This window comes from Cherax quadricarinatus, chromosome 56 (assembly GCF_038502225.1).
Source record: "Cherax quadricarinatus isolate ZL_2023a chromosome 56, ASM3850222v1, whole genome shotgun sequence".
NCBI lineage: Eukaryota > Metazoa > Arthropoda > Malacostraca > Decapoda > Parastacidae > Cherax > Cherax quadricarinatus.
This window is the reverse complement of record NC_091347.1, coordinates 10,226,112-10,252,901: the sequence shown is the minus strand read 5'-3', so window position 1 is coordinate 10,252,901 and position 26,790 is coordinate 10,226,112. Positions and strand designations below refer to the sequence as shown.

The 26,790-nt window shown below is 42.8% G+C and overlaps 1 protein-coding gene across 3 annotated transcripts in view; it reads left to right on the top strand.

Annotated features, from left to right (window-relative positions):
- Positions 1 to 25,540, top strand: part of l(1)G0020 (RNA cytidine acetyltransferase l(1)G0020) — a 174,866-nt gene extending 149,326 nt beyond the window's left edge. For all 3 annotated transcript variants that reach the window (XM_070097055.1, XM_070097057.1, XM_070097056.1), the window contains 3 exons: positions 6,604 to 6,717; positions 13,957 to 14,066; positions 25,425 to 25,540. In XM_070097055.1, coding sequence (XP_069953156.1) covers positions 6,604 to 6,717; positions 13,957 to 14,066; positions 25,425 to 25,485 — 285 coding nt within the window. In that variant the 3' untranslated portion in view covers positions 25,486 to 25,540. The remainder of the gene's footprint in view (positions 1 to 6,603; positions 6,718 to 13,956; positions 14,067 to 25,424) is intronic.
- Positions 25,541 to 26,790: the final 1,250 nt, after the last annotated feature.

Below are 26,790 nucleotides of genomic sequence, written 5' to 3'. Positions count from 1 at the left end.
ATGTAGCAAATTGTGACTTGTGAGCCACGTACAACTTCTTTAATTATTCAGTGTGTCTATGATGGGCTTTTGTAATATGAGGTGAATCATAAATCTAACGAGGGAAGAAAGGTGCGTGGTGCATTGAGGAGGGAAGAATGTGCTGGAGTATAGTAGTACCAGCACTTATATGGGTGTGAATCATCACCAAAGGTATAATTCAGAGGGTTGAAGAAGGGTTATTGAGGCGATTTGGGTATTTAGAGAGGATGTAGCAGGATAGGAAGATAAAGAAGGTGTATTAACTGGAGTGACAGGAAGGAGGGGTAGAGGTCATCCTAGGGTTGACTGGCAGGAGAAGATAAAGGAGGTTTAGAGAGCTAGGGGCTTGAGCATCCAGCAGGCTTGTTTGAGTGTGTTAGATCAGAGTGAGAAAATGGTTTTAATGCTTAGCATGCTGTTACACTGTGAAAAAGAAAACATTTGTGAAAAGATTCAAAGGAAACCAATTAGCTGGACTTGTGTCCTGGAAGTAGGTAGGGCAATTCATGCAATCTGGAGGAGGAGCAGAGTTGTGATGTTAGCACACTTCTGTCAGGACAGTACTTCAGTGAATGTTGGTGAATGTATTTCTGTTTTTGGATCATCCAGCCTTGATGGGAGATGACCAATGTGGTAAATAAAAAGAGCAAAACCTTCTTAAGAATTCATGCTATTTACATGGCCACTACAACTGTGAAAGTGCAAACTATAGGCAAAACACCGAATTTTTTAAAAATTATCTTATATTTTTGTGGTCCTTTAGAGGCATTTAAATTATGGTGTAGGATAGAGCTACTTAATTAATATGTCTGAGACTTCCTCTCAGCATAACTAAGACATGGTTTACACAGACAAGCATAGCTAGCAGCTCACAGACAGATTTTCTCTAAATTTTAAGATATGCAGCATTCTGTAGTTTAGCCCCTAAACGGTCCAAACGTATATATACAGTACGTACTTACCGCTAGTGCCCCAAACGAATATGTACGTTTTATTTTTCCTGCCTCCAAATTTGACATGATTGGCCTGAGATACCTGGTCAGCATAGAATGGGTCTTAACACTCGGTATGCACCATATTAAAAAAAATCTGGGACCACTTAGTACCTTGTGGGAGCACCAGTTATATTGAGCGCCAGCTAGAGCAAACAGTGCAGAAAAACACCAAGGATTCACTGATGTAATGTCATATTATCACTCCCCATTTAAGAGGAAAGTGATGTTAACCCCAAGTTTAGGGTCTGTCCATTTGTGTCTTGTCTGTTTCTGTCTGTCTATGTCTGTCTGTCTATCTGTCTCTGTCTCACAGGTACACGCAAATACAGTTATACATAGTGTAAATTACCTAGGATAACCTAAAAAATCTGAATTGCTATACTGTGCTTGTAGACATAATGCATAAGAATACCTGTTGGTTTACAGTGGCTCTCTCTGAGACAGACAAAGAGGCAAGCAGAGAGACGGAAAGAGACAAACAGACAGAGAGATAAGACAGAGAGACAGATAATCAGAGATACAAGCTCATCATATGTCATCCCGTATCTCTGCACCCTCGCTTGCGCCCATCAAATGTCATCTCATATCTCATCTTACCAGTGTCCTCCCAGATGCTTGTCACTGAACACTTGTCTTACATTGCTTCAAGGGAACTTCCTTCTTTTTTCCTCCTCCTCCTCCTCCTCCTCTTCCTCCTCTTCCTCCTCCTCCCTCCCTCCCTCCCTCCCTCCCTCCTCCTCCCTCCTCCTCCCTCCTCCTCCCTCCTCCCTCCTCCTCCTCCCTCCTCCTCCTCCCTCCTCCTCCTCCCTCCTCCTCCTCCCTCCTCCTCCTCCCTCCTCCTCCCTCCCTCTCCCTCCTCCTCCTCCTCCTCCCTCCTCCTCCTCCTCCTCCCTCCTCCTCCTCCTCCTCCCTCCTCCTCCCTCCTCCTCCTCCTCCCTCCTTCTCCCTCCTCCTCCCTCCTCCTCCCTCCTCCTCCTCCTCCCTCCTCCTCCTCCTCTTCCTCCTCCTCCTCCTCCTCCTCCTCCTCCCTCCTCCTTCCTCCTCCTTCCTCCTCCCTCCTCCTCCTTCCTCCTCCCTCCTCCTTCCTCCTCCTCCTCTCCTCCTCCTCCTCTCCTTCCTGTCCTCCTCTTTCCTCCTCCCTCATTCCTCCTCCTCCTCCTTCCTCCTCCTCCTCCTTCCTCCTCCTCCTCCTTCCTCCTCCTCCTCCTTCTCCTCCCTCCTTCCTCCTCCTCCTCCTTCTCCTCCCTCCTTCCTCCTCGTCCTACCTCCTTCTCCTCGTCCTTCCTCCTCCTCGTCCTTCCTCCTCCTCCTCCTTCCTCCTCCTCCTCCTTCCTCCTCCTCGTCCTTCCTCCTCCTCGTCCTTCCTCCTCCTCCTCCTTCCTCCTCCTTCCTCCTCCTCCCTCCTCGTCCTCCCTCCTCCTCCTCCTCCTCCTCCTCCTTCCTCCTCCTCCTCCCCCTCCCTCCTTCTCCTCCCTCCTCCTTCCTCCTCCCTCCTCCTTCCTCCTCCCTCCTCCTCCTCCTTCCTCCTTCTCCTCCCTCCTCCCTTCCTCCTTGTCCTCCCTCCTTCTCCTCCTTCCTCTTTGTCCTCCCTCCTCCTCATCCTCCCTCCTCCCCCTCCTCCTCCTCCTCCTCCTCCTCTTCTCCTCCTCCTCGTCCTCCCTCCCTCCACCCTCCTCCTCCCTCCTCCTTCCTACTCCTTCCTCCTTCCTCCTTCCTCCTCCTTCCTCCTCCTCCCTCCTCCTCCTCCTTCCTCCTCCTTCCTCCTCCTTCCTCTTCCTTCCTCCTCCTTCCTCCTTCTCCTCCCTCCTCCCTCCTCGTCATCCCTCCTTCTCCTTCCTCCTCCTCCTCCTCCCTCCTCGTCCTCCCTCCTCGTCCTTCCTCCTCGTCCCCCCTCCTCCTCGTCCCCCCCTCCTCCTCGTCCCCCCCTCCTCCTCGACCCCCCTCCTCCTCGACCCCCCTCCTCCCTCCTCCCTCCTCTTCTCCTCCTCCTCGTCCTCCCTCCCTCCACCCTCCTCCTCCCTCCTTTTTCCTACTCCTTCCTCCTCCTTCCTCCTTCCTCCTTCCTCCTCCTCCTCCTCCTTCCTCCTCCTCCTTCCTCCTCCTCCTTCCTCCTCCTCCTCCTTCCTCCTCCTCCTTCCTCCTCCTCCTTCCTCCTCCTCCTCCTTCCTCCTCCTCCCTCCTCCTCCTCTTCCTCCTCCTCCTTCCTCCTCCTCCTTCCTCCTCCTTCCTCCTCCTTCCTCCTCCTTCCTCCTCCTTCCTCTTCCTTCCTCCTCCTCCTCCTTCCTCCTTCTTCTCCCTCCTCGTCATCCCTCCTTCTCCTTCCTCCTCCTCCTCCTCCTCCCTCCTCGTCCTCCCTCCTCGTCCCCCCTCCTCCTCGTCCCCCCTCCTCCTCGTCCCCCCTCCTCGACCCCCCTCCTCCTCCTCCCTCCTCTTCTCCTCCTCCTCGTCCTCCCTCCCTCCACCCTCCTTCTCCCTCCTCCCCCTCCTCCTCCTCCTCCTCCTCCTCCTCCTCCTCCTCCTTCCTCCGACTTTTTCCTCTTCCTCCTCTTCCTTCCTCCTCCTTCCTCCTCTTCCTCCTCTTCCTTCCTCCTCCTTCCTCCTCCTTCCTCCTCCTTCCTCTTCCTTCCTCCTCCTCCTCCTCCTTCCTCCTTCTCCTCCCTCCTCCCTCCTCGTCATCCCTCCTTCTCCTTCCTCCTCCTCCTCCTCCTCCCTCCTCGTCCTCCCTCCTCGTCCCCCCTCCTCCTCGTCCCCCCCCTCCTCCTCGACCCCCCTCCTCCCTCCTCCTCCCTCCTCCTCCCTCCTCCTCCCTCCTCCTCCCTCCTCCTCCCTCCTCCTCCCTCCTCCTCCCTTTTCCTCCTCCCTCCTCTTCTCCTCCTCCTCCTCGTCCTCCCTCCCTCCACCCTCATCCTCCCCCTCCTCCTCCTCCTCCTCCTCCTCCTCCTCCTCCTCTTCTCCTCCTCCTCCTCGTCCTCCCTCCCTCCACCCTCCTCCTCCCTCCTCCTTCCTACTCCTTCCTCCTTCCTCCTCCTTCCTCCTCCTCCTTCCTCCTCCTCCTTCCTCCTCCTTCCTCCTCCTTCCTCCTCCCTCCTCCTCCTTCCTCCTCATCCCTCCTTCCTCCTCGTCCTCCCTCCATTTTCTCCTCCTTCCTCCTCCTCCTCCTTCCTCGTCATCCTCCCTCCTCCTCCTCCTTCCTCGTCGTCCTCCCTCCTCCTCGTCCTCCCTCCTCCTCTTCCTCCTCCTCCTCTTCCTCCTCCTTGTCCTCCCTCCTTCTCCTCCCTCCTTCTTCCTCCTCCTCCTTCTTCCTCCTCCTCTTCCTCCTCCTCTTCCTCCTCCTCCTCCTTCCTCCTCCTCCTCCTTCCTCCTCCTCCTCCTTCCTCCTCCTCCTGCCTCCTCCTTCCTCTTCCTTCCTCCTCCTCCTCCCTCCTCCTCCTCCTCCTTCCTCCTTCCTCCTCCTCTTTCCTCCTCCTCCTTTTTCCTCCTCCTCCTCCTTTTTCCTCCTCCTCCTCCTCTTTCCTCCTCCTCCTCCTCTTTCCTCCTCCTCCCTCCTCCTCCTTCCTCCTCCTCCTTCCTCCTCCTCCTCCTCCTTCCTCCCACTTTTTCCTCTTCCTCCTCCTCCCTCCTCATCCTCCTCGTCCTCCTTCCTCCTCGTCCTGCCTCCTCGTCCTCCCTCCTCGTCCTCCCTCCTCTTCCTCCCTCCTCTTCCTCCTCCTCCCTCCTCGTCCTCCTACTCCCTCTTCCTCCTCCCTCCTCTTCCTTCTCCTCCCTCCTCCTCCCTCCTCCTCCCTCCTCCTCCCTCCTCCTCCCTCCTCGTCCTCCTCCTCGTCCTCCTCCTCCTCCCTCCTCCTCCTCCTCTTCCTCATCCTCCTCCTCCTCCTCCTCCTCTTCCTCCTCCTCCTCCTCCTCCTCCTCCTCCTCCCTCCTCCTCCTCTTCCTCCTCCCTCCTCCTCTTCCCTCGTCCTCGTCCTCGTCCTCCCTCGTCCTCATCCTCCCTCGTCCTCGTCCTCCCTCGTCCTCGTCCTCCCTCGTCCTCGTCCTCCCTCGTCCTCATCCTCCCTCGTCCTCGTGCTCCCTCGTCCTCGTCCTCCCTCGTCGTCCTCCCTCCTCGTCGTTCTCCCTCCTCCTCGTCCTCCCTCCTCCTCGTCCTCCCTCCTCCTCGTCCTCCCTCCTCCTCGTCCTCCCTCCTCCTCGTCCTCCCTCCTCCTCGTCCTCCCTCCTCCTCGTCCTCCCTCCTCCTTGTCCTCCCTCCTCCTCGTCCTCCCTCCTCCTCGTCCTCCCTCCTCGTCCTCCCTCTTCCTCGTCCTCTTTCCTCCTTGTCCTCCCTCCTCCTCGTCCTCCCTCCTCCTCGTCCTCCCTCCTCGTCCTCCCTCCTCCTTGTCCTCCCTCCTCCTTGTCCTCCCTCCTCCTCGTCCTCCCTCCTCCTCGTCCTCCCTCCTCCTTGTCCTCCCTCCTCCTTGTCCTCCCTCCTCCTCCCTCCTCCTCGTCCTCCCTCCTCCTCGTCCTCCCTCCTCCTTGTCCTCCCTCCTCCTTGTCCTCCCTCCTCCTCGTCCTCCCTCCTCGTCCTCCCTCTTCCTCGTCCTCTCTCCTCCTCGTCCTCCCTCCTCGTCCTCCCTCCTCGTCCTCCCTCCTCGTCCTCCCTCCTCCTTGTCCTCCCTCCTCCTCCTCCTCCCTCCTCCTCCTCCTCGTCCTCCCTCCTCCTCCTCCTCCTGGTATTCTTCCATGTATCCAAAACATTGCTGGGACCTATAAATACTTTGTATCAGAACAAAGATTGGTTGTGAAATGACAAGAACTACAATAAATTGTAATTATCAGAACATAAAAATTATATAAAATAATATAAAAATGAGAAAAAATGGTATATCGGCAACACGTGCAAGTGGCAGGACTCGATGTTGCCGCCAGGTGAGCATTTAGTGCCTACTTTGGAGCCTCATATCTCAGTAAGTGCTGACCCTAATTTTTTTATTTTAATCCTGTAACACTTAGAAAAATGTGCTCTTTATTTTCATTAAAAAATTATTTCTTTTACTTTTCAAAATATTCAGGACACTGGGGTAGTGAACTTATATATGTATATGTTTGGACCATTTATGGGTTAAATATGATCACCGCAAACGTTACTCTATCTGAATATGTTAACTTTTCATAGTTTAGGTAAATATATGAGGGCTTATAGCTTCTTAGAGATTTATGCTGCTTTACTATACCTAGCTGAATTAGGGTACTCAGCACTCACACTGATTTCTCTTCTTATGCCCAGATATGTAACATCCTATTTTTATATTTATGTGGAAAATAGCTACACCACTGGAGTAGTATCTAGATAAAGTTGAGTTGCCATGTCCACCACTGTTGCCATCAACTGTGCCTTTTCTTTAGAGGTACTATATAGTGAAATTATTTTTTTTTAATGTTTGAACTTTAGCATAGTAAATGAACCTTGTTGGAAGTATTTATACACAATGATGAGTAAGGCATATGGAAATTTGAGAAGTTTATACAAAATCTACTGTAGCTGTTAAGATTTTGTAGTTAGTTACTTTACACATACCCAGTGTGGTAATACTTTCACTTTTAACTGGAACAGAAAAGAATACGGCAGATAGCTGAAAAGAAAAGTTTGGAGAATTCTACGGAAGAGCCGGAAGTGGATCAAAATGTTATGAAGGACCTTACTCTGAGCTTGAAGAATAGTGCCCAGGTAAGTAGTATAGCTGCACTACTTGTTATTCCTCACCGGGTATACCTAGAATAGTGCCCAGATAAGTAGTACTGTATATCAGTAATACTTGTTATTCCTAACTAAGTACAGTGGACCCCCGCATACCGATTTTAATCCGTGCAAGAGGGGTCATTGGTATGCGAAATAATCGGTATGCGAATGAATTTTCCCCATAAGAAATAATGGAAATCAAATTAATCCGTGCAAGACACCCAAAAGTATGAAAAAAAAAATTTTTTACCACATGAAATGTTAATTTTAATACACACAAACTGAAAAAGGCATGCACAATTACATGACACTTACTTTTATTGAAGATCTGGTGATGATTGATGGGATGGGAGGAGGGGAGAGAGAGTGTTAGTGTTTAGAAGGGGAATCCCCTTCCATTAAGACTTGAGGTGTCGAGTCCTTTTCTGGGGTTACTTCCCTTCTTCTTTTAATGCCACTAGGACCAGCTTCAGAGTCACTGGACTTCTGTCGCACAACATATCTGTCCATAGTGGCCTGTACCTCTCGTTCCTTTATGACTTCCCTAAAGTGTTTCACAACATTGTCAGTGTACAGGTTGCCAACACGGCTTGCAATAGCTGTGTGAGGGTGATTCTCATCCATAAAGGTTTGCACTTTCAGCCACATTGCACAGATTTCCTTAATCTTTGTAGTAAGCAACTTCTTCAATTTCTCTCTCCCCTCCTCTGAACCAGTTTCCTCAGGTCTGGCCTCTTGCTGTTGAAGTTGATCTATCAGCTCATCAGTGGTTAGTTCTTCATTGTCCTCCTCCACCAACTCTTCCACATCCTCCCCACTAATCTCCAACCCCAAGGACTTTCCCAATGCCACAATGGATTCCTCAACTGGCATAATCCTCTCTGGGTTAGCCTCAAACCCTTCAAAATCCCTTTTGTCTACACATTCTGGCCACAGTTTCTTCCAAGCAGAGTTCAAGGTCTTCTTAGTCACTCCCTCCCAAGCCTTACCTATAAGGTTTACACAATTGAGGATATTAAAGTGCTCTCTCCAAAACTCTCTTAGAGTCAGTTGAGTTTCTGAGGTCACTACAAAGCACCTTTCAAACAGAGCTTTTGTGTACAGTTTTTTGAAGTTTGCAATAACCTGCTGGTCCATGGGCTGCAGGAGAGGAGTGGTATTAGGAGGCAAAAACTTGATGTTAATGAATTTCATGTCCCCATAAAGTCGCTCTGCCACGTCTGTAGGATGACCAGGGGCATTGTCTAACACCAGGAGGCACTTAAGTTCTAATTTCTTTTCAGTTAGGTAATCTTTCACATTGGGGGCAAATGCATGGTGTCACCAGTCATAGAAAAAGTCCCTAGTGACCCATGCCTTACTGTTTGCCCTCCACAGCACACACAAATTCTCCTTGAGGACATTCTTTTGCCTGAACGCTCTGGGAGTTTCAGAGTGATACACTAATAAAGGCTTCACTTTGCAATCACCACTAGCATTGGAACACATCAACAAAGTAAGCCTGTCTTTCATAGGCTTATGTCCTGGGAGTGCCTTTTCCTCCTGAGTAATGTAGGTCCTGCTTGGCATTTTCTTCCAAAAGAGGCCTGTTTCATCACAATTAAACACTTGTTCAGGTTTCAGTCCTTCAGCCTCTATGTACTCCTTGAATTCATGCACATATTTTTCAGCCGCTTTGTGGTCCGAACTGGCAGCCTCACCATGCCTTATCACACTATGTATGCCACTACGCTTCTTAAATCTCTCAAACCAACCTTTGCTGGCCTTAAATTCACTCACATCACCACTAGTTGCAGGCATTTTTTTAATTAAATCCTCATGCAACTTCCTAGCCTTTTCGCTTATGATCGCTTGAGAGACGCTATCTCCTGCTAGCTGTTTTTCATTTATCTACACCAATAAGAGTCTCTCAACATCTTCCATCACTTGCGATCTTTGTTTCGAAAACACAGTTAAACCTTTGGCAAGAACAGCTTCCTTGATTGCCTTTCTGGTGCCCACAATAGTAGCGATGGTTGATTGGGGTTTCTTGTACAACCTGGCCAGGTCGGCGATACGCACTCCACTTTCATACTTATCAATGATCTCTTTCTTCATCCCTATTGGAATTCTCACCCTTATTGCTGTAGGGTTGGCACTAGAAGCTTTCTTGGGGCCCATGGTCACTTATTTTCCAGAAAAAGCACCGAAAACACTGTAATAATACGAAATATTCCGATTGTATGCTTGGATGTTACCGCGGAGGCTGGCTGGTAAACAATGCCACTGGCGGCACATGTGAGGCTGGCTGAGGGCGCACATTGGACGCGTCTCGGACGAACATCGGTGAGCGGGTTTTTAAGCGGTATGCGAGGCAAAATTTTTGCGATTAAAGCAAGCAGTATGCGGATTAATCGTTATTGATGCCAACGGTATGCGGGGGTCCACTGTATACCAAGAATAGTGCCCAGGTAAGTAGTATTGCAGCAATACTTGTTATTCCTCACTAGGTATACTCAGAGTAGTGTTCAGTTAAGTAGTACAGTGGACCCCCGGATTAAGACATCATCGGAATAAGTAATATTCGGAATAAGTAACGTTTTTGCATCAAAATATTGGCTTAGTGAATGTCACTGAACTCGGTATGAGTAATTCGTCCCAAACGTGTCCGCATGGCCTGAGCTGCCCGAACACTCCATGTACAGCCAGTGTGCCATTGTTTACCAGCCAGTGAGACGCTCCCACGCATTCATGTGATACATTTTGTATTATTCCATTGTTTTTAATGCTTGTAACTGTTAAATAAGCCACCATGGGCCCAAAGAAAGCTTCTAGTGCCAGCCCTTTGGTGAAGAGGTTGAGGAAAAGCTATAGAATTCAATAAAGAGATTATCGCAAAATACAAAAGTGGAGTGCGTGTCTCTGAGCTGGCCAGGTTGTATAACAAACCCCATACAACCATCGCCAAGAAAAATGCAATCAAGGAAGCTGTTGTTGCGAAAGGTGCAAATATGCTTACAAAACAGAGATCGCAAATACTCAAAGATATGGAGACTTCGTTGTTGGTGTGGATCAACAAGAAACAGTTATCAGGAGATAGTGTTATGCAGTCAATTACATATATGTGAAAAGGCAAGGCAGCTGCATGATGATCTCGTAAAGAAAATGCCTGGAACTAATGCTCATATTGGTAAATTTAAGGCCAGCAAAGGCTGGTTTGAGAGATTTAAGTATCGTAGTGGCATACGCAGTGTGATAAGGCATGGTGAGGCTGCCAGTTCTGACAAAAAAGTGGCTGAAAAGTATGTTCAAGACTTCAAAGGGTACATAGAGGCTGAAAAATTAAAACCCCAACAAGTGTTCAGTTGTGACAAAACAGGCCTGTCTTGGAAGGAAATGCCAAAGAGGGCTTACATTACTCAGGAGGAAAAGGCACTCCCAGGACACAAGCCTATGAAAGACAGGCTAACTCTCATGTTTTGCTAGTGGGGATTTGAAAGTGAAGCCTTTACTGGTGAATTACTCTGAAAATCCGAGAGTGTTCAAGAAAAACAGTTTCGTCAAGAGTAAATTGTGTGTGATGTGGAAGGCAAACAGTAAGGCATGGGTCATGTGGGACATTTTCCTTGATTGGTTCCATGACATGTTTGGACCCAGTGTGTTAAAGTATCTCCTGGAAAATAAATTGGAACTCAAGTGTCTCCTGCTAATGGACAATACTCCTGCTCATCCTCCAGACTTGGAAGAGCGAATGGTGCAGGGGTTTCGTTTTATCAAAATAAAGTTCTTGCCCCCTTAATTAATATCACTCCTCTCCTCCAGCCCATGAACCAGCAGGTTATTTCAAATTTCAAAAAACTGCACACCAAAGCAGTGTTTCAAAAGTGCTTTAAAGTGACCTCAGACACTGAATTGACCCTAAGAGAGTTCTGGAAATATCACTTCATTATCCTCAGTTGCATAAACCTTATAGGTAAGGCTTGGGAGGGAGTAACTTCCAGGACTTTGAATTCTGCTTGGAGAAAATTGTGGTCAGAATGTGTACAAGAGAGGGATTTTGAAAGGTTTTGGGCTGACCCTGAGGAGCCTATGCCAGTTGTGGAATCTATTGTGACATTGGGGAATTTCATGGGGTTGGATGTGAGTTTGGAGGATATGGAAGAGTTGGAGGACCACAATGAAGTGCTAACTACTACAGAGCTGCAAGACCTTCATGTGCAGCACCAACAGACCACAGCTCAGGAATTTGCTTCAGACAAGGAGGAAGAGAGATGGAGGAAGTTGCCTTCTTCAGTGATTAAGGACATTTGTAGAATGTGGACGAAGGCACAAGCATTTATGGATGAACATCACCCTGACAGAGCTTTTGCAGGCCGTGCTGGCAACATCTACAATGACAATGTTGTCTCCCATTTTAGGGAAATCTTAAAGACATGCCAGAAGCAGAGCTCTCTGGACAGATATTTTGTGCGACAGGGGTCCAGTGACTCTCAAGCTGGTCCTAGTGGCATTAAAACACAAAGAAGGGAAGTAACCCTGGAAAAGGACTTTCTACCTGAAGTCTTTATGGAAGGGGATTCTCCTTCCAAACAATAGTATACTTTCATCCTCCCATCTCGTCAATCATCAATAAGTCTTCAATAAAGGTAAGCGTCATTTTAGTAATGTTTTACTCGGCATGTTTCATTGTTTACTGTGTAGGGAAATGTATATTTCATTAAAAAAAGATTTTGTTTAATACTTTTGGGTGTCTGAAACGGATTAATTGGATTTCCATTATTTCTTAGGGGGAAAATTAATTTGGAATAAGGCAGATTCGGAATAAGTCACTCTCTCTGGAACGGATTAATTACATTATCCGGGGGTCCACTGTATAACAGTAATACTTGTTATTCCTAACTGTTGCCGTCAGTTGTAAAAAGCAATACATACTGCAAAAGAAGACCTTTAGCCCTTTCAGTGTCAGTCACATTGTACCACAGTTTTGAAGCCATTGCCGGTCCCATAGTATGACACCATGAGCTCGGCTCACTCAGATAAGCTGTGAGTGGTAAATTTGGGCCTAGATATGAGAGAATGGGTCTGTCTATGTGGTAAGTGAGCACCATATGAAAAAAATCCTGTAGCACTCAGTGCATAATGAGAAAAAAAAGTGATCATGTTTTTGGTTTATAACAGCGACTTTGTAGTGTATTTTCATGTGATTTCATGTGATTGTATTCTCGGTCTCATTTGATAGAATGGAAGATATATTACAGAAATGGAAATGATTTTGATAAGTTTCAGGACTGAAAGTAGCTTGAAATTGACCTCATAGTAGCGGAATGTTCGTTTTTTGCTGATATTCCAAAGTACACAAATGACATCACTTGTCTAATATACATCCAGCTGGCCAGTCTGATATGCATTTAGGAATGCACAGACATTATGTATACAATTATTGCAGTAATGCAGAAGTCTGCATAAAAGAAAATTTTCTGTTTTTTGTGTGCCTCTCCCACTCTATCATTTGCTCTCCATTTGCACTCTTTCACCACTCTCTTCACCTTTCTTTTACTCTCCATATACTCTGCCCTTCTTATATCACTTCTGCTTTGTAAAAACCTCTCATAAGCTACCTTTTTCTCTTTTATCACACCCTTTACCTCATCATTCCACCAATCACTCTTTCTTTCCTCCTGCACCCACCCTCCTATAGCTACAAACTTCTGCCCCACATTCTAATGCTTCATTTTAAAACTATCCCATCCCTCTTCAACCTCCCCACTACCCATACTTGCACTAGCCCACTTTTCTGCCAGTAGTTCCTTATATCTCACCCTAAATTCCTCTTCCCATGGTTTATAAATATTCACCTCTCTCTTACTGTTGCCATTTTCCTTTTGTCCCATCTACCTCTTACTCTGCCTGTAGCTACAACTGGATAATGATCCGATATATTAGTTGCCCCTCTATAAACATGTACATCCTGAAGCCTACCCATCGACTTTTTATCCACCAAACATAATCTAACAAACTACTTTCATTACATAATATATCATATCTTGTATACTTATTTATCCTCTTTTTCATAAAATATGTATTACTTATTACCAAACCTCTTTTTACACATAGTTCAATTAATGGCTTCTCATTTTCATTTACCTTTGGCACCCCACCCCAAATTTACCTACTACTCCCTCTGCAACATTTTTACCCATTTTAGCATTGAGATCCCATACCACAAGTACTCTCACTTGGTTCAAAACTCCCCACACACTCGCTCAACATTTCCCAAAATCTCTCTCCTCTGCACCCCTCTCTTCTCCAGGTGCATAAACACTTCCTATAACCCACATTTCACATCCAACCCTTACTTTGCTTCACATAATCCTTGAATTTATACATTTATATTCCTTCTTTTCCTGCCATAGCTTATCCTTCAACATTATTGCTACTCTTTCCTTAGCTCTAACTCTATTAGAAACCCCTGACCTAATCCCATTTATTTTTCCCTACTGAAACTCTCCTACAGTTTCTTTTCATTCATAACATCCACAATCAAATCTTTATTATCGTTCACACTACTTTCACACATGTTCAGATATCCCACTTCGACGGGTTTGTTCTTTTTCTTATTAGTAAGCTATACGGGAAAAGGGGTTACTAGCCAATTTTAGTTGACTTTTATGACATGCATGGCTTATGAAGGAAAGATTCGTATTCCACTTCCCCATGGATATGAAAGGAAAAGTAATAGGAACAAGAACTTTTAAGATAAAATTCAAAGAAAACCCAGACGAGTGTGTATACCTAAACATGTACATGCACATGTAGTGTGACCTGAGTGTAAGTAGAAGTAGCAAGATGTACCTGAAATCTTGCATGTTTATGAGACAGAAAAAAAGACAACAGCAATGTAAAACAAATACAGGCTTCTGTTTTACACTCAGTTGGCAATACAGTAGTACCTCCCTGGGCAGCTGCTGTCTACCAACCTACTATCTACCAATACTTACTATGTACTCTCCATTCACTTGAAAAAGCTTAGTCTCCAAGCATAACTTGTCTCAATAAAAGTATTCTGCTATAGTGTCTATTATCAGTTTGCTGGTGTTAAAGCTTCTCATTCCAAGTCTTGTGGTCATGGAGACACTTTGAAATGTTCATATATGGTTCACATTTTAAAACTAATACAAGTTGACCGTAAAAAAGGTGTCAGTCTTTGTGTCAGTTATTGATGTGTCTTATTGACATTGTTTCTTCCAGAAAATGAAAGCTAAGGAAGCAGATGATAGAGAGAAGGTGACTCAGCTTATTGATGTTACTCAGTTTGGGATCAAGACCAAAGAAGAGGAGATCCAGGTTCTCAGTGAGAGGTAAGAAGTTATTGGTTTTATAGGCCCATGTAACTTTGACAGTATTACATGAGTCTGATGTACCTCTTGTGCCTTATTTAATTTGGCCTACTTTTATATCTTAGTCCTTGTTTCAGCTCTTAAACTCTGTCTTTACCACCCACACCTTGTAAGCATTCTGCCTGCACTCTGTGCATAGTTAGGAATGGTGCAATTGGAGAGTTATTTGAGGCATCATGTCCTCACACTTCTGACAAGATAGCTATTGAATGAACAATGGTGAATGTGCTGTCTTTTTTGGGTCAGCCAGCATGGTTAAACGCAAAATTCCGGCAATCAAAAACTGTATAGGTCAGTACAGAAATAGTTTATAAAGAAGAATAAAGAATAAAGATGTTATTTCTTTGCAAAGGTTGCAATGTGTAATTACAATTCTGGTTTGTTAAGTACAAAGAAAGCCACTATCATGCCGGGCCATTTCGCATGATCAAAGTCATTGGTGACATGGTTCTCACACAAATAGATAGATAGAAACCAAACATATCACTGGGCCCTGATGAACTGTTATAAAGAAATGTAAGGTGGAGCTAAGCATGCCTTTGGCGAGTCTTTTCAACATATCACTAAAAACTGGCATAATGCCAGATAAGTGGAAAATGGCAAATGTGATACCTGTCTACAAAGCAGAAGACATGTCCCAAGCTTCGAATTGCTGACCATTTAGCCTAACCTCCATTGTGGGAAAATTGATGGAATCATTAATCTCTGAAGGTATTTAAAGCCACCTGAAAAAGACAAATTGATCAATGAATCTCAGCATGGTTTTACAAAGGGGCATTCCTGCCTTACAAAATTACTAATTTTTCTTTTTTCACTAAGGTAATGAATATGATATTGTGTATATAGACCGGAGTAAGGCCTTTGATAGAGTTCTACACAAAAGAGTGTTGAGGAAAGTAGAGGCACACAGAATAAGAGGGAAAATTATTTACTGAATAGAGGCATTGACAGATAGTAAACAGAAAGTTTGCATAAATGGGAAGAAATCAGAGTGGAGACATGTCACAAGTGGTGTTCCACAGGGGTCAGTGTTGGGCCCTTTGTTGTTCACAGTATTCATAAATGTCATATATGAGGGAATAGATAGCGACATCAACAAGTTTGCTGATGACATCAAAATAGATGGTTGGATTAATTCCAACAAGGACACTAGGTCACTAGAGGAAGATCTGAATATATTGATGCAGTGGTCAGAGAAGTGGCAGATGCAGTTTAATGTAGACAAATACAAATGCAAGGTTCTGTGTCTGGGAAAAGAAAATACCCATGGCACTTACAACATTAATAAGAGAGATCTCAGTCACTCTGACTGCAAAAAAAGATTTAGGAGTTCTGGTTAGTAGTAATCTAGAGCCCAGAAAACAGTGCATAAATGTTTGCAATAAAGATAATAGAATTCTTGGCTTCATATTAAGAAGTATAAATAATACGAGTCCTCAGATTATTTATTTATTTATTTATTTATTTATTTAAAAATTTGAGCACACATACAGAGGTACAAAAAATACAGATAAGAGCAGCATGCCAAAGCCACTTATACTATGCATAGCATTACGGGCTGGCTTAAAATTAACTTAAGATGAACTAAGCAATGATGACATCAGTGATAAAACTTTAATGTAAACAGATTACTATAAAGCACAAGTGAGTATTACAAAGACAGGTCATATGGTTGTATGCATTGTTGTACATTCAGTAGAATGGAGTATTCTGTTAGGTAGTGTATTTAAAAAATAATAAAGTTAGATTGGGTTTTAGGTTTAACATTTATGTGATATAATTGTGAGAAACATTTAAGATATACAATTTATAAGGTTCAGTTATTCAGTATTTATTTGGGTTTGGGTGAGTAAGTGATCTTTGAGAAGAGACTTGAATTTATAAACAGGTAGTGTTTCTTTTATATTTACAGGTAATGAGTTCCAGATTTTAGGGCCTTTTATGTGCATTGAGTTTTTGCATAGTGTGAGATGGACACGAGGAACATCAAAGAGTGATCTGTGCCTTGTGTTATGGTCATGTGTTCTGTTGAGGTTGGCAAGGAGATGTTTGAGGGGAGGGTTAATATCAGAGTTAAGTGTTCTATGTATGTAATAGGTGCAGTAATAAGTATGGATGTTTTGTATGGTGAGTAGGTTTAGTGTATTGAATATTGGTGGAGTGTGCTGCCTATAGTGAGAATTTGTTATCATTCTAACTGCAGCCTTTTGTTGGGTAATTAGTGGTCTGAGATGGTTACTTGTTGTTGAGCCCCATGCACAAATTCCATAGGTGAGATAGGGGTAAATAAGAGAGTGATATAGGGCCAGGAGGGCTGACTGTGGAGCATAGTACCGTATCTTCGATAGTATGCCTACAGTCTTGGAAATTTTCTTAGAAATTTGTTGTATATGTGTATGAAATTTGAGTCTATTATCAAGGTGGATTCCTAAGAATTTTCCCTCTGTTAGCTTTGTAATAGGTGATCCGTTTATCATTATGTTAAGAGGGACATCTGTAGCTCTGTTACCAAACTGAATGAAGTAGGTTTTGTCAATGTTTAGTGTAAGTTTGTTAGTCCTCATCCAGGTAGATATTTTCTGTAATTCGGTATTTACAGTATTGGCTAGCGTGACTGGGCTCGGGTGGGAGAAGACGTATGTAGTGTCATCTGCAAATAGTGTGGGTTTGAGTAATTGCGAAGCATTTGGTAGGTCATTTATGTATAGGAGAAAGAGAAGAGGGCCAAGGACACTTCCCTGTGGGACACCAACTGTAATTGGTTGTGCAGAAGAGTTTGCCCCATTTGCATACACATATTGGCTTCTGTTGCTGAGGTATGACTTGAGGTAGTTGAGGGAGTGCCCTCTTATACCATAGTGTGACAATTTTATGTGGAGCAAGTCATGGTTAACTGTATCAAAAGCTTTACGTAAGTCAATGAAGATCCCCAGTGGGACTTCTTTTTTCTCTATTGCAGTGTATATATGTTCTAGCATGTGTATAATAGCATCATTAGTATTTTTATTTGGCCTGAATCCAAATTGGCAGGGGTTGAGTATGTTTTGGGAGATAAGGTAGGAGTAGATTCGTTTATGAATTAATTTTTCGAAGATTTTTGAGAGAGGGTGTAAGTTGGATATTGGCCTATAGTTATTCAACTCTGTTTGGTCTCCTCCTTTGTGGATCGGGGTGACCCTTGCTATTTTGAGTACTGTAGGGAAGGTGGAGGATTCAATGGATTTGTTAAAGAGTGTTGCAATGATTGGTGATAGCACTTGTGACACTTTTTTGTATATAAAGGGTGGTAAGGTATTTAAATCTCCTGCCTTGTTTTTTAGCGTGTTGATAATAAGGGAGACTTCGTATGGGTTAGTCGGAGCTAGGAACAGTGTGTTCGGGTAGTTGCCAGTGAGGTAGTCATTTGGTGGGGTATCTGAGCTTGGGATTTTATTGGCAAGGTTTTGTCCTATAGTGGAGAAGAAGTCATTGAGTCTTTTTGCTGTTTCTGTTGGTGGGAGTTGGGGTTCATCTGATTTTGCTAATTTTATTTCGCTATTTCGTGATATCTTTTTTGTTCCTAGAATTTCTGATAGGGTTTTCCAGGTCTTTTTTATATCACCTTGTAAGTTGGATAATCTGTTCTCATAATACAATTTTTTTGCCCTTCTTATCAGGCTGGTTAGGATTGACGAGTAACGTTTTGTTTGGTCTCTGGTTATGTGACCCATTCTGTACTGTTTTTCATATTGGTGTTTTGTATTTATATATTTGAGAATGCTGGGTGTTAACCAGGGACTGTTCAGTCTCTTAGCTGTCATCTGTTTAGTTTTTTTAGGGCAGTGCTTGTTATAGAGGTATTGGGTCTTTTTTAGAAAATTATTAATACATTCGTCAATATCTGTATAGATTTCTAGCTCAGTGTGCCAGTCAATGTTTGCTACTGCTGTTGTGAAGTTATTAATGGCTGCCTCATTGTGAAGTCTGAAGGTGACTTTAGTAGTGTCTTGGGGTAATTTACCAAGAGTTGTTATGAGAAAAGTAGGGTAGTGGTCTGTGGTATTATCTGTAATTATGCCTGATTTTAAAGGGGATATGGTGTTGGTCCAGATGTGGTCAAGTAGGGAAACACTAGTCTCTGTAACTCTTGTAGGTTTTGTTACTGTTGGTAGCAACATACAGTTACTCATTGTGTTTGTGAATTCAGTAACGTGTGGGTCCTGGTCTTGCAGGAGATTATACTTCAACTTTACATATCCTTGATAAGGCTTCATTTAGATTATGCTGAGCAGTATTGCAGAATAAACTTAAATGTGCTGGTAAACATACAGAGAAGGATGACAAAGTTGATCCCATGTATCAGAAATCTTTCCTACGAGGATAAAATGAGGCACTGAATTTGCACTCTTTAAAAAGATGTAGAGTTAGGGGGGATGTGATTGAGTTGTGTAAATGGAAAACAGGAGTAAATAATGGAGATATAAATAACATGCTGGTTGGAAAATTTAGATTTAAAAGGGATATAGGAAAGCATTGGTTTGGTAACAGAGTTGTGGATAAGTGGAACAAACTCCTGAGTATCATCATTGTTCTAAAATTAGAACATAAGAAAGAAGGAACACTGCAGCAGGCTTTCTGGCCCATGCGAGGCAGGTCCAAGTCACCTACCAGCTTAAGTCACTGACCCAGCCTAGTCAGGTCCAGGTCACATCCACTTAAGGAAGGAGAATGGCATCAGACCCACTAGCACAAGCCAGCCAGGTCCAACTCACACCCACCCACCCACACTCACTCATGTATTTATCTAACCTAATTTAAAACTGCACAATGTTTTAGCTTTTATGACAGTACTCGGGAGTTTGTTCCACTCATCCACAACTCTAATGAGGTGGTGGGTGGCTACTTGATTAGGTGTAAGAACTGCATGTTAGGGTGTGTGGGACTTGAAAGTATGGGTAAGGTGTGTGCTTGAAGCTGTGGGGGAGTGTTGCAGGTGAAAGATGTGGTTGTCAGTAACCTGGTGTAAGTCGTAGTGTGGATGATGGGTGGGTGAGTGTGTGGTTGTGGTGTAGGCAGCAATGAGGGTGGTGGATGACTGGGTGATGAGGTGTGTGGATGGTGTGTTAGGGTGAAAGGTCAAGTAAGGTGTGGGTAACAAGTCATGGGGGAAATGGTGTGGGCAAGGTATTGGAGGTAATGTGGCCAGGGCAGGATGTTGTAGGTGTACATGTGTGAAACCATACCACGGGCGGGATTTGAACCTGCGGTCAGAGAGTCTCAAAACTCCAGACCGTCGCGTTAGCCACCGGACCAGCTAGCCACAATAAGATTCATCCAACTAGGTATATTTCTACACCATTGGAAGGTTAGCATAGGCACCACTTTGACCACAAATGCAAGTTTTTACAGACAAATCTCCAGCTAGCGTGGCCGTGACGAACTCTAGCTCAAGTCCCCTCAATGCCGTCATCATGACTCACGAAATCGTAATGACACGATTGCAAACAAACCATACCACGGGGCGGGATTTGAACCCGTGGTCAGAGAGTCTCAAAACTCCAGACTGTCGTGTTAGCCACTGGACCAGCTAGCCACAATAAGATTCGTCCAACTAGGTATATTTCTACACCAGAGGAAGGTTAGCATAGGCACCACTGTGACCACAAATGCAAGTTTTTACAGACGAATCTCCAGCTAGCATGGCCGTGACGAACTCTAGCTCAAGTCCCCTCAATGCCGTCAACATGACTCACGAAATCGTAATGACACGATTGCAAACAAATCATACCATGGGTGGGATTTGAACCCGCGGTCAGAGAGTCTCAAAACTCCAGACCGTCGCGTTAGCCACTGGACCAGCTAGCCACAATAAGATTCGTCCAACTAGGTATATTTCTACACCATAGGAAGGTTAGCATAGACACCACTGTGGCCACAAATGCAAGTTTTTAAAGACGAATCTCCAGCTAGCGTGTCATTACGATTTCGTGAGTCATGTTAACGGCATTGAGGGGACTTGAGCTAGAGTTCATCACGGCCATGCTAGCTGAAGATTCATCTGTAAAAACGTGCATTTGTGGTCACAGTGGTGCCTATGCTAACCTTCCTATGGTGTAGAAATATACCTAGTTGGACGAATCTTATTGTGGCTAGCTGGTCCAGTGGCTAACACGACGGTCTGGAGTTTTGAGACTCTCTGACCGCGGGTTCAGATCCCGCCCGTGGTATGGTTTGTTTGCAATCGTGTCATTACGATTTTGTGAGTCGTACATGTGTGGTCATGGGAGGAAAATATTTTATGTGCAGGTGCGGGTGAAGGCACATGGGAGTTGTGTGAGTGGAGAGTGCCAGGTGTATGGCCATGGGGGGAAAGTAGGAGGTTGCATGAGTAGGTGTTGTGGGTGGAGGGTGCTAGGTGTGCAATGTAATAATGTAGTAACTACTACATAAAACAATGTATAAAATTGTACAGCACATGGAAACTGTAAAAATGTATACTAAATGAAATTTTAATTGAAATACTGTACAGTACAGTCATCACTTCACTACTCTCAAGGACCGTACCTGTGCTGAATGTAGCAATCATGATGATATAAAGCAGGGAAAACTTAACAGGACATTGTCATATGGGTGAAAGAATGCCACTATGCATACAGGAAGCATAGCATGAACAGTGTTATGCTTCCTGTATGCATAATGGAGACACTGATAAGTTAACTCATGAAATGGATGACTACTACACTAGTTATCGAAGAAGATGATGAAGGTAGAGGTTACAAAAGATGATTAACACTAACAAGTTTGTAAGAAAGGCAGATATTAGGGAGATTTTTGTTCATCATGGGCTTTATCAATCAGTTGGATTGATAAATCCTTGAGTGTGAAAAACATTGCCGTAATAGTTACCGCATGTGTGCCTTTCTTATATGCAGAGAGAGATGCTTGGACTCTGCACTTCTAACATTATTACAAAGAACCAGAATTGTTTAATTTTAGCCACGGCTTCAGCTGACATCTTGCTTGTAGGTTATTCAAGCATCTGGGAGCCATCATAACAATACTTATAGTGTACACTCTTCGGTGATCCCTGGCTCCTACGTACTCCCATGCACCTCACCTTCCTTTGTGCCTCCTTATATACTTCTTGTCTCATGTGTTCTCAACTGCCTTGGTGATGCCCACTCTCTGAGTGAAACATTATTTTTAATACAGTGTTTACTGCATCTAAGTGTCATTTCCTCTTCCTATAAAGTACTTGTTGTAAATACAGTTTCATTGTATCCATGTGTTTGTATTTGTGCCAGTGAGTCATATATTTCAATTATTTCAGTAAATATTTAAGAAAAAATCATTAATGCAGTATTTTTTTAGTTGAGTTCACAAAAAATCCACATTGATAGCAGAAAGTCGGTCATAAATGTTATTGCTTCTGAAATTTGTATGGCAGTTTTTTAGTATACAAAATGACTGTAATGTAGTTTTCTCACTTTGCTCTGTAACTAACAGAGATAACTTTTTATTTTATTTTTTAAAACCTCATATTCATTTTGTGGGCAGTTAGTTTTCAGGATCTTAGGTCACTGTCTTAAAGTTTTTGAAAGTTTGAGGCTGTTCCATATGAAGGGGTTTTCATTAGGCCACTGATCCTTTTGCTGGGGAATCAGTGTGAATGTTGGCTTTTGTCTAGGGGAAAACTCCAATGGCAAAAAGGGTTTAGTGTGGCAAATATAGCCCTCTTAGCCAAAGAGGCTTTCTTTGTTAACCTTCTTACTTTCTTTAGGATGACCAAAACTCATGAGTAAAATCCTTGTCTTTAATAACAACAAAACTTAGACTGGATCTTCATATCTCTGCGAACCATAATCTTAATAAAGAGCATTAAATTACTTCTCTTTCCCTTTACACATAAAGGGTAGAAGTATATATATAGCTATTGTTACAACACAAGAGTTTTACTAGGAAAACATAATTCCCAGTAGTAGAGTTAGGCAATCAATATAAGACATGAAATAACTGATACATTGCTAACACAACTCATATCAATGTCTTCACAGAGACATGAAATTCAAATAATCCATACAGGAAGTTTCATCGATATTCCCATGCAAGGACTCTGATTATGAATAGGGAACCCTAGAAAACAGAGATCAGACTAAGCGGGAGAGTACAAGGCAGAGTACTTTTCGGGAGTGAGTGGGTGAGCCTACTGCCAGTGCTGAGGAGTAATCTGACGTAAGGTGGGATCACGTGACTTAGCGAGTAGGCAAGTTGCTGACTGGTAACCGCCACTCTAACTAGTGGTTTCCCACTACATGAAAATCACATACAGGTCTCCCTCAACATTCGCGAGGGTTAGGGGATCAAGAGCCTCGCGAATGTTGAAAAACCATGAATGTTTGGTGCCCCAATATATTGTAGGGAAATATATTACAATACTGCTTCCTTAACTTGTTGAACCGTGAATAATCATAAAATACATGAAAACGTCATAAATTGTACTAAATATATACATGTTATGCTTTAATAATGTATGTTATTTAATAACATGTATGTTATTAAATACCACAGACTCCACCACTGCCTCCACCAATGCCTCCACCACTGCGAGTCCCTACTACCCTCCCTCTGACCCCCGCAACTGGCAGCCAGCCCTCCCACCACTCAGTGTGGTGAGTGTTTTGTTTGTTCATTATTTGCTATTAAGCTACAGAATAAATAATGTAAACCCATTCATGACTGCATATTTGAATGGCTATTAGGAAAGGTATTAGACGGTGACATCACGTGTTTACTCTTGAACACAGCAAAGAATCGAACATTTCTGCTATTGCTAATAATAACTATAGTAATAACTATAATAATAATAATAATAATAATAATAATAATAATAATAAATACGATATAATTGAAGAAGGAAATTGTACAAAAATACGAGGGAGTGGTTGACACATCGTCAGTGTGACTTTGTTTATGCTGGAGTGAACATTAGTCTCCCTGCTCTTCCAAACATTTCACAATAATTCAGCGGTTGAGGCAGTGGTATTTAATAACATACATGTATATGTTATAGATAATAACAGTACATATTATTAATAACATGTATTATTATTAACATGTATGTTATTAAATACCATTGCCTCAATCACTGCCTCTACCACTCCAGTCACACTCAATCTACAAGCACCAAACACAATGAATTATTGTGAAATGTTTGGAAGAGCAGGGAGACTAATGTTCACTCCAGCATAAACAAAGTCACACTGACGATGTGTCAACCACTCCCTCGTATTTTTGTACAATTTCCTTCTTCAATTATATCATATTTATTATTATTATTATTATTATTATTATTATTACTATTGTTATTATTAGCTGTAGCAGAAATGTTTAATTCTTTGCAGTGTTCAAGAGTAAACACATGATGTCACCGTCTAATACCTGTCCGAATAGCCATTCCAATATGCAGTCATGAATGGGTTTACATTATTTATACTGTAGTTTAATAGCAAATAATGAACAAACAAAACACTCACCACACTGAGTGGTGGGAGGGCTGGCTGCCAGTTGCGGGGGTCGGAGGGAGGGTAGTAGGGACTCGCAGGTGGCGGGAAACTTAAATATGATTTGGCAGCTGGGAATTTGGTGGCTGGGAATTTGGCGGTTGGGAATTTGCGAATGTGTGAAGCCCATGAAAGTTGAAAGCATAAATGTTGAGGGAGACCTGTACTTAATATTATGAACGCCTAACCAAATACAGAATACAGTGGACCCTCGCCTAACGAAAGCATCGCATAACATTAAATTCGCCTAACAAAGCGTTTGAGCATAAAAAATTTTGCCCCGCCTAACAAAAAACTTGCCCAACATGATTCATCCAGGACCTGTCCACGTGTGGCCTGAGCGTGCCTCAGCTGCCCCGTAGGTGCCAGCGTTTACAAGCCAGCCAGTGCGGTTGCATCTACGCATACATTCGATGCATTTCACATTATCCCAGTGGTTTTAGTGCTTGTAACTGCAAAATAAGTCACCATGGGCCCCAAGAAAGCTTCTAGTGCCAACCCTGTGGTAAAAAGGGTGAGAATTAGTATGAAAATTAAGAAAGATTTTGAAGGGTTTGGGGCTAACCCTGAGAAGCCTATGCCAGTTGTGGAATCCATTGTGCCTTCTTTAAAAGATTAAGGAAATGTGTGCAAAGTGGGTTGAAGTGCAAACCTTTATGGATGAAAATCACCCTAACACAGCTATTGCAAGCTGTGCTGGTGACTATTACAATGACAATGTTGTGGCCCATTTTAGGAAAATCTTAAAGGAATGCGACATACAGAGCTCTGTGGACAGATTTGTTGTGCAACAGAGGTCCAGTGACTCTCAAGCTGGTCCTAGTGGCATTAAAAGAAGGGAAGCAACCCTGGAAAAGGACTTGCTACCTCAAATCCTCATGGAAGGGGATTCCTCTTCCAAACAATAACAACTTCCACCATCTCCCCTCCTCCCATCCCATCAATCATCACCAGATCTTCAATAAAAGTAAGTGTCATGTATTCTTTATTTAGGACAGTAGTAATTGTGCATGTCTTCTTCTGGGGTGTAGAAAAATATATAATTCATGTGGTAAAATTTTTTTTTTTCATACTTTGGGGTGTCCGGAACGGATTAATTTGATTTCCATTATTTCTTATGGAGAAAATTAATTCGGCTAACAATAATTTCAGCTAACGATGAGTTCTCAGGAATGAATTAATATCGTTAGGTGAGGGTCTACTGTATAATATAATACAATATTTACAATGATGTCGAACACAATAGATATCGTATACCATGGTACTTGTAGCATTAGATAATATTATAAAGCAGATCTTGTCCCCTTTAGCTATGAAGGGAGAAGATCATGAAATAATATTAATTAGAACACATTTGAACATTTCTCAATTATAAAAGCACAATCTTAGTCAAAAAATGCAACAGAAGCCAATGTCTTATATTCTTTTTTCAAAGTTTGAGGCCATTGTCTAATAGTTTTTTAATAAAGTTTGAGGTTGTTGTCAAATAATTATCAAAGTTTGAGGTTGTTATCTTATAGTTTTTCAAAGTTTGAGGCTGTTGTCTAATAGTTTTTCAAAGTTTGAGGCTGTTGTCTTTAGTAGGTCAGTTGAGGCCAGGAAACTTGCTACTTAAGTAAGCTTAAGCTGTTTTATTTCACTGTCTCTAACATTATATTTTCTTACTGCAGTTAATTTCTTATTTTGTTATTAATTTTTGTAAACTGAAACTGAGCTATTAAGTGTAAACCGCTATGGAATTGTGTCAAATATTAATATTTCTCTTTTTTTGTCTTTACAGTAAGAAGAGGAGTAAATGGCCAAAGGAAGAGAAGAAGAAGAAATTGAAACTTGCATCATGATTGTTTTGAACATCCATACAGTACAGTATTTATAATAAATCATGTTTTAAATGTTTATTATATAGTTTTGCTATCCTGTTATATTCTTGGTAGACCTTTTGCAACATTATTGTGTATGTCTCTTTCCTGTAATTACTTGTTTGTAAGTACAGGAGTAGAGCTAAGCTTATGGTGTCCCTTCCTTGACATTGCATCGTAAAGCTTTTAAAAGTTTCCATTGGTTGTTGTAATTACTCTCCTCTTGTGAAATGATCTATTGTTCTAACACTATTTGCGAAGAAAATTTTTTAGTGTCCCTTCAGTAGGTCTTCTTCCTTGTTCATATTGTTGAGTACAGTATTTATTTATTTATTTAGTAATTTTAGCATACATACAGAGGTACTAAAAAAAATACAGGTAAGAGCAGCATGCCAAAGCCACTTATATGCATAGCATTACGGGCTGGCTTAAAATTAACTTAAGATTAACTAAGCAATGATGTAATCAGTGATAAAACATTATTGTAAACAGATAACAATAAAGCACAAATGAGTATTACAAAGACAGGTCATATGGTTGCATGCATTGCTGTACATTCAGTAGAATGGAGTATTCTGTTAGGTAGTGTATTTAAAAAAATAACAAAGTTAGATTGGGTCCTAGGTTTAACATTTGTGTGATATAATTGTGAGTAACATTTAGGATATACAATTTATAAGGTTCAGTTATTCAGTATTTATTTGGTTTTGAGTGAGTAAGTGATCTTTGAGAAGAGACTTGAATTTATAAACAGGTAGTGTTTCTTTTATATTTACAGGTAATGAATTCCAGATTTTAGGGCCTTTTATGTGCTTTGAGTTTTTGCATAGCGTGAGATGGACACGAGGAACATCAAAGAGTGATCTGTGAATTGTGTTATGGTCATGTGTTCTGTTGAGGTTGGCAAGGAGATGTTTGAGGGGAGGGTTAATATCAGAGTTAAGTGTTCTATGTATGTAATAGGTGCAGTAATAAGTATGGATGTTTTGTATGGTGAGTAGGTTGAGTGTTTTGAATATTGGTGGAGTGTGCTGCCTGTAGTGAGAATTTGTTATCATTCTAACTGCAGCCTTTTGTTGGGTAATTAGTGGTCTGAGATGGTTAATTGTTGTTGAGCCCCATGCACAAATTCCATAGGTGAGATAGGGGTAAATAAGAGAGTGATAAAGGGCCAGGAGGGCTGACTGTGGAACATAGTACCATATCTTCGATAGTATGCCTACAGTCTTGGAAATTTTCTTAGAAATTTGTTGTATATGTGTATGAAATTTGAGTCTATTATCAAGG